The 8,701-nt window shown below is 47.7% G+C and overlaps 1 protein-coding gene across 3 annotated transcripts in view; it reads left to right on the top strand.

The window, feature by feature from the left end:
* LOC143298886 (uncharacterized) overlaps positions 1-6,475 on the top strand; it is a 15,592-nt gene extending 9,117 nt beyond the window's left edge. For all 3 annotated transcript variants that reach the window (XM_076611896.1, XM_076611895.1, XM_076611897.1), the window contains exons 5-6: positions 3,081-4,691; positions 5,360-6,475. In XM_076611896.1, the coding sequence (XP_076468011.1) occupies positions 3,081-4,691; positions 5,360-5,508 (1,760 nt within the window). In that variant the 3' untranslated portion in view covers positions 5,509-6,475. The remainder of the gene's footprint in view (positions 1-3,080; positions 4,692-5,359) is intronic.
* Positions 6,476-8,701: the final 2,226 nt, after the last annotated feature.

Below are 8,701 nucleotides of genomic sequence, written 5' to 3'. Positions count from 1 at the left end.
GAGAGAGAGAGAGAGAGTGTGTGTGTGTGTGTGTGTGAGGGAGGTGGGGGAGGGAGAAAGAGAGAAGGAGAGAGATAAGAGAGAGTGTGTGTGTGTGTGGTGTACTGGTATAAAACTCCGTAGCTTACAAGTCTTGTTTTGTTTTTAGTTTTTTGTTTGTTTGTTTTTTGCTTCTTTGTTAGTTTGTTTTTCACAATTCAAGTACAGAAGTTTTCTTATCTAGGGATGAGCGTGGAGAGAGAGATAGAGATAGAGATAGAGAGAGAGAGAGAGAGAGAGAGAGAGACAGACAGACAGACAGACAGACAGACAGACAGACAGACAGAGATAGAGAAAGATAGACAGACAGAGACAGACAGAGAAAAAGACAGAGACAGACAGAGAGAGAGAGAGAGAGAGAGAGAGAGAGAGAGAGAGAGAACGATAACAATAACGATCTTTTATTCAGATCAAGGCCAAAGCCCCATACTGAATGGTGTCATACAAGAAACAGAATAAAGAAAATGACTTGACATAATAAGCCAACATCACTTTTGGTTGTTTTGTGATGTTGTTTGTTGTTTGGGGTTTTTGTGTGTTTGTCTGTCTGTCTGTCTGTGTCTGTGGCTGTGTGTGTGTGTGTGTGTGTGTGTGTGTGTGTGTGTGTGTGTGTGTGGCTCTATGTGTGTGTGTGTGTGTGTGTGTGTGTGTGTGTGTGTGTGTGTGTGTGTGTTGTGTGCAGTATCACATTGTATGTTTACTGCATTGCATTGTACTGCATATACATATGTGTGTGTGTGTGTGTTCGTGTTCGTGTGTGTGTGTGTGTGTGTGTGTGTGTGTGTGTGTGTGCGCGCGCGCACGCGTGCGTTGCATATTATTATATTGAACTTAAACTGCACTGCACTGTGCTGTATTCTATAGCATGGCACTATATTGTATTGCAGTGCAATGTTTTGAATGGCGTGGCATGGACAGACATCGTTACCTATTGCATTAAATTGTACTGCACTTTGTATTGTATTGTTCTGTACTTCAGCAACAGCAGATTTATCTGCGTGGAACTTTGACCTCCACGGGAAAAAGCATCTGGCCATGATCCGGTGTCATTGTTTTTCAGTCTGCTCTTCGTCTCTAGAGAGAAAAAGATAAAACAGTGTGGATTTTTCTACACATTTTTGCTAGACACAACTCTCTTGTTGCCCTGTTTTCGTTACCTGCGCTATGTGCGCCGTGCACCAGACACTTTATGAAGATTCATTTCCCTCCTCAAACTAGGCGTGCGATGGCTCAGCGGTTAAAACGTCTGCCAGAAGGTGACTCAGTCCTGAAGTGGCGACCACCCTGGAGGCGCGGCTTCTTCTTCTTCTGCGTTCGTGGGCTGCAACTCCCACGTTCACTCGTATGCACACGAGTGGGATTTTACGTGTATGACCGTTTTTACCCCGCCATGTAGGCAGCCATACTCCGCTTTCGGGGGTGTGCATGCTGGGTATGTTCCTGTTTCCATAACCCACCTAACGCTGACATGGATTACAGGATCTTTAACGTGCGTATTTGATCTTCTGCTTGCATATACACACGAAGGGGGTTCAGGCACCAGCAGGTCTGCACATATGTTGACCTGGGAAATCGTAAAAATCTCCACCCTTAACCCACCAGGCGCCGTCACCGTGATTCGAACCCGGGACCCTCAGATTGAAAGTCCAACGCTTTAACCACTCGGCTATTGCGCCCGTCAGAGGCGCGGCTTCGAAACACACGACTGAGGGGGGCTTCTTCTCTGCAGACCTTGTACTGTCCAGCTCTCCCTAGAGTTTATTATCACTTATGTGCATCGTTTCACCAGAGAGACGAAGACGTAGACCATCACACGAGGCCTTGGGGAGGGGAAAGTAAAACAAACCCTACCCTTGCAACGATGTCTTTGATGAATGAAGGAATGAATGATATGGATGCTTATATATAGTGTCTATCTTTGGTCGCAGACCAAGCTCTAAGCGCTTTACAAACTCGGGGTCCTTTGCACAACAGGCTGTCTATCTGGGTAGAGTCGATTGACGGCTGCCATTGGGAGCTCATCATGCGTTTCCTGTGTCAGACCATCAGATTTCAGGCACGCACACATACACACTCAGACAGGCATGTGACATTTTACGTGTATGACCGTTTTGTTTACTTACCTCGCCATGTAGGCAGCCATACCACGTTTTCGGGGGTGTGCATGCTGGGTATGTTTCTGTTTCCATAACCCACCGAACGCTGACATGGTTTACAGTATCTTTGATGTGCGTATTTGATCTTCTGCGTGTGAAGGCACCAGCATGTCTGCACATATACTGACCTGGGAGATCGAAAAAAAAAAAATCTACCCTTTACTCACCAGGCACCGTCACCAAGATTCGAACCCGGGACTCTCAGATTGAAAGTCAGACTGAAAGTCCGACGCTTAAACCATTCAGCTATTGTGCCCGTGTTTCAGAGGTTTCCAAGAAACCCCACTGGTTCCAATCGCCCAAGGAATTGATTACAAACTTAGTTGTAAGTGTTTCAATACCTTTAGTGGCAAGTTCCCTGTGATCTTGTTCAGCCTTGGCTTTGATCACGATTATCTGCTGACTTCCGTTAATTGTCTTTGTATCCCTTCATATGAAAAAAGAACAAAAACAGTGTGCTCATCACCTAAAATAAACTACTTTCCAAATTCATTATGTTTTTGCTAAATTACAATTCAAACCCGGGCTAAAAAACACACTTGTACAAATCTGCTTTCATGGATCTCTACATTTTGACGTGTTGCAGGATGTGTGTGTGTGTGTGTGTGATGATGATGATGATGATGATGATAGTAGTAGTAGTAGTAGTAGTAGTAGTAGTAGTAGTAGTATCATTATTATTATCATTATTTTCTTAATATACGAACATAAGACATGTCATGAGAGAGAAAGACAGACTGACGGACAGACAGAGTGGAAGAGCGATGAGGCTTTACGCCACTGTGAGGAAGACGGTTCCAAACCCCACCACCCCCTCCCCAAACACAACACCATTCCCCCTATTTTATCTTTTTTTCCCCTCCCACCCGCACCCCCACCCCCCAGGTTTCTCGGAGAGCATGCTGGCGGCGACGGCCGAGGTGCTGACAGCCACCTACTTCAGGAGACGCCGCTCCCTGGCCATGGCGGTCGTCAAATCGTCGGCCAGTGTGGCCAGCATGAGTTACCCCCCGCTGCTCGCCCTCCTCCTGGAGCGGTACGGACTCCGCGGGGCCCTGCTGCTGACTGGGGGCCTCAGCCTGCACGCCCTGCCCGCCGCCCTGCTGCTCAGGCCAGCCTCCTTCTACCGCAGGAGACAACGACCCAGAGCTGTGGTGTCCCTCAGGGGTGAGGGCCAACATTTGTTGTCGCTAGGGTCCTCCTCCTCCTCTTCTTCCTTCCCGAGAAACCGCTCTTGTGTCGGCGTCAACAAAACTCAACAGACTGTACCCCTCCGGGATGAGAGTGAACATCTGTTGCAAAGGTCATCCCCTTCTTTCCCGAGAAACCGCTCTTGTGTCGGCGTCAACAAAACGCAACAAACTGTGCCCCACGATGAGGGTGAGGATCTGTTGCAAAGATCTCCTAACTCCCAAAGACGCCTGAAAGACCGTTCTTGTGCCAGCTTGACCAAACCCCCACATTCAGCATCCCAGGGTTGTGACGAAGAATGGCAACGATCCTCCTCAGAAAGGTGCCTGAAAGAACGGCCCTGTGGCGTCAGTTCCAGTCAAACGCAACAACGCTTTGACGAAACGGTGAGAGAGACAGATGCCGTCGAACGCAATGCTGCGCAATATTGCGTTGATAGCAAGGACCGATCGTCAGTCAGTTTGAGCAAAACCCTTCAATACCCCGAGAAAGCGCCGAATGATGGTCCGCAAAATTTTGCATGCAAGGAGTCGGCTTTGAAACGGGCACTGATGTCGGAAATGGAAGCCAGGTTCAAACTTACTGCTGGTCCGGAAGAGGAGGACGTTCACGTTTCTGTGGAAGACTCGTGCTCCAAGGGTAACATTCCGAGCTTCGGCCCTGCATACAAACCTTCCGAAAGCATACAGAGAAAGTGTAAAGACTTACCTGGACACAACGACAGTGAAATGCAATCAGTAAACGCAGCAAACACAAAACCCGGTGTTGACACAACAGACGAGGAGATTGACAGCAGCAGGACCAAGCGTCCGCCACAACGGCTGAAATCCGCGCTGCGCATCCTCGACTTCTCCCTCTTCCGCCAGTCCTCCTTCGTCCTCGTCTTCTTCTACCTCATGCTCTCCCCCAACATCAACGTCGGCCTGGACTACTTCCCCGCCCTCGCTCAGCAGCAAGGGCTCAGCAAAGCCCAGACGGCTCAGCTGCTCAGCGTGGTGGGTGCCACTGACCTGGTGGCCCGACTGTCCACCGGCGTTGTGGCGAACCTGGGACTTGTCCCGGTGCCCGTTCTGCCCGGGGTGGCACTAACGGCGCTGGGCACCGTGTACCAGTGCACACGGTGGATGACATCGTTCTGGTCGCTGGTGGCGCTGGCCGTTGCGCAGGGGGTGCTGGCGGGGGTGGTGAACGGGGTGGTGTCGATGTTGATCCTGCACGTGGTGGGCCTGCCCCGCCTGGCTCCGGCCATCGGCTTCCATTTCCTGGCGGAGGGCGCCTTCTCCTCCGGCTTCCACCCGCTGCTGGGTGAGGCTGGTGATGGGTGGAGTGCTGATCCTGCTGGCTCCCTCCCTGTGTGTGTGTGTGTGTGTGTGTGTGTGTGTGTGTGTGTGTGAGGTGTGTGTGTGCGTGCGTGCGTGCGTGCGTGTGTGTGTGTGTGTGTGTGTGTGTGTGTGTGTGTGTGTGTGTGTTTCCAAATTCAGCAGACTTGGCCTCTCTCTCAAACCGACATACACCACTTGCACCAGATCACTTCTACCACGCACCATGAAATTGGGGCTGCTCACTCCAAGGAGAGCGTGTCGCTACAGTACAAACGCCACCTTTTTTTCCTTTAATCTCCTCCATGCCTGCAAGTGTGTACGTTTTCCTATCAAAGTAGATTTTTCTACAGAATTTAAGTCAGGGACGACCCTTTTGTTACCGTGGGTTCTTTTACGTGCGCTAAGTTCATGCTGCACACGGGACATCGGTTAATCCTCTCAACCAAATGACTAGCGTCCAAACTACCACTGAGAGGTCTAGTGGAGGGGGAGAACACAGCAGTGGCGAGTGCGGGATTCGAACCAGTGTGCTTTTTTTTTTCTTTTTTTTTTTAATCTCTCGTTTCCTGGGCGGACGCGTTGTCCCACTATACCAACACTACAACAATAAACAATCAATTTTCATCGAGTTTTAATTCTGTTTTGATGCAGGTTACATCCGCGACAAGACCGGATCTTACGTGGTGGTGTACCACGTGACGGGGTGCTGCCTCCTGGCGGCGGCCATTATCCTGCTTATTGAGGAGGTTGTAAGAAAACGGGAGGAAAGAAACAAACTTATCATTGATGCCCGAATCTGACCGTCTGCCTTGTCCAATGACAGCGGTCAAATGTGTTGCTTTCTTTGCTCTATTTTTTTCTCCCTCCCCCCCCCCCCCCCCCCCCCGGCCCCCACCCCCATCCGCCCCTCTCTATTTTTTAACTATCTCACATTGCACAATGGAAAACGCAACGCAGTCGGATTTTTGTTTTGTTTTACAAGTAATAACAGCAGCAACGCGAAACGTCAATTTTTCCCGCAGTGGAACAGAGGGCCCCTGGGTGCGTGTGTCCGTGTGTTCAATGTGTGTGTGTGTGTGTGTGTGTGTGTGTGCGTGCGTGCGTGCGTGCGTGTGTGTGTGTGTGTGTGTGTGTGTGTGTGTGTGTGTGTGCTTGCATGCGGATATGCGACAATGCGTGTGTAGGAACGTATGTCTGCACTGCTGTGAATGTGTCTGTTTCTGCGCGCTTCCCCTTCAGATACAATAACGTGTGCTTAAATTTATGTATGCCAGTGAATGTCCACGCGCAACTTTCACTAACATGCGCGCGCGTGCGTGAGCACACACACACACACACACACACACACACACACACACAGCACGCGCAACTGATGTGTGTGTGTGTGTGTGTGTGTGTGTGTGTGAGAGAGAGAGAGAGAGAGAGAGAGAACAGTAATGCCGTTTTCAGGAAAAGGGTGTGTATGGAAGCACAAACATACTATTATTCATTCTCTAAATTTTGTAAAATTGGCATACTCTTTGAGATAACTCATCCTCAAAATCCAGTCCAACCACGAACACTGGTTTACCTCCCTTGCATCAATTCGGACTGACAAGCAGTGAGCAGGGAATCCAGGACGGGTTTCGTGGTTCACCTCTCATTCACGCACAGACGACCCACACTCCCGTGTACACACGCGCATTCAACAGCATACCGATCCCTGGTTGGTCATTTCATTTATAATGTATTCAGACATGGTGATGAGTCTTAAGTCTTAATATAATAAAAGTCAGCAAGAATAACAAATGAAAATTGAGTGTTTGTTCCGTTTGTTATCCATTCCACGCATTCTTTTGTTGAGATCTTTCAACCTTCTGCTTATCTTTCTGTGCACTATATTTTGATGTATTCACTGGCTTTTCATCATTATCATCATCGTGATTATCAATATTATTTATAGTAGTAGGTAGTAGTTGTAAAAGTAGTAGAATAAGTAGTAGTCATTTAGTTAGTTATCAACATGGCCGACTAAGCGCATTGTTGGAGTGCGCGTCTGCTATGGCGTCTGCTTAGGAGGTGTAGTTCGTGTATAATGGATTTGTCCGAACGCAGTGACACCTCCTTGAGAAAGTGAACTGAACTGAACTGAGCTTTGTTTGAAACCATACTGAATAACGCTGTGTATATTCGATTGTGATGATATCCGTCACTGACATGGCTTGTATGTTTCTTTATGACATGACATGTAATTATGTAATTTTCTTTATTTTTCATCGTGTGAAAAACGTGACACACACACACACACACACACACACACACACACACACAGAGAGAGAGAGAGAGAGAGAGAGAGAGAGAGAGAGAGAGAGAGAGAGAGAGAGAGAGCAGAAACGCTGTGTACAGCATTTGAATGTTTACATTTTTATAGCTTGCACCTTCACCTCCATTGCTTTGTAAACAAAACTAGGCAACTTGACCCAAAACAAATTCATCAGTACTAAGCAGAATTCAAAGACAGAGACAAACAGACAGACAGACAGACATGCGTGTGTCTGAATGAATTGTAATGTGCACATAGTTCGATGTGGGTGGGGCGGGGGGCGGATGATTTTACACTCCACGTGGACAATCCAGCCAAGGACGGCGACCAGGGTTTTCACAATTCTCGATCATTATGACCAGCTCTCGGTGAGATCAAACAGGAAGCGTACTCCGTGTAAACATCATGCACGAACGACTGACGCCATGCCGTGTGCTGAAGAGACGACGCCAGCAATCTGTCCCTTGTTAACAACCTATAAAACATTCAGCTTGCCGATTCCGGTAATCTGATCACTGAAGCTGTTTCAGCACTTCGCAATGGCTGTAACATGATTTGTCTGCTCACCCAGCTTCAACCCAACCCCACCCCACTACCACCACGCTCCCGCCTTTCAAATGGGGCATCTGTCAACTGAATAATTCATTCTTGTTTTTTTCCCGTCTGTGATGTGATCTGCTGTGTCATGTTGTGTTGTGTTGTGTCGTGTTGTGTTTCGCGCGCGCTCATGTGTGTGTGTGTGCGTGTGTGTGTGTTTTACGTGCGTTCGTGGGGTATGTGTCCATGTGCACATGCGCGCTCGCGCTCGTGTATGAATGTGTGTGTGTGTGTGTGTGTGTGTGTGTGTGTGTGTGTGTGTCCCATAGAAAAGATCACCCGACATTTGTGTTCATATGTGTGGAAGACTAACAAATACTAATAGGACTTTTCTGCGGTTAACAATGTTTATGATGCGCTTTGGAAAACAAGAACAGGCGACCTTATTTATTTACCCTGTGTAGTTAACTGTTTCCGTTTCAACTATCGCTGCACAAACTCTTCACTCTCGCTCCGTGAAAGGTGTCAGTTTACAGACAGCCTTTATGCCTAAATACTATTTAAAGAGTAGCGGAGTGAGAAGAGCCTTTCTTTCTATCACAGGTCTACACGATATAAAGTTAATCTCTCTCTCTCTCTCTCTCTCTCTCTCTCTCTCTCTCTCTCTCAATTCTTCAGAAGCCCATCATTGTCCAGACTTTCTTCTATCTTTGCTAGTGAAAATTCTGAAACAATCTTGAAACTGTCGATGGATATGTATAAAGCACTAACTTTGAGGAAAACATGCCTGAATGGTATGGAAATGAACACATGTTGCATGCTACATTTTGCTGTGACTCCTGTTGTTATAGGCCAGAGATCTGACAATTAAAACCATTTTTTTACTTTGACTTCTCTCTCTTTCTCTCTCTGATCTTATCACAATCAAAAGAATTGTTTCTGTGCTTTCACATAAAACGTCACTTTGAAAAACAGGTCACCCCCCCCCCCCCTCTCTGTCTCTCTCGCTCCGTCCCTCCCTCCGTGAAACGCCTTACAATTATTATTATTTCCTGTTATTTCATGATGTGAAGGACGTGTGTAGATTATCTAGTTATTCGGTTTGTACATAAATGACAGGCATTGGACAGTGAATAAAGCTGGTTTACCACCAG

The sequence above is a fragment of the Babylonia areolata genome, chromosome 24 (assembly GCF_041734735.1).
Source record: "Babylonia areolata isolate BAREFJ2019XMU chromosome 24, ASM4173473v1, whole genome shotgun sequence".
NCBI lineage: Eukaryota > Metazoa > Mollusca > Gastropoda > Neogastropoda > Buccinidae > Babylonia > Babylonia areolata.
This window is presented reverse-complemented; position numbering and strand designations above follow the sequence as displayed.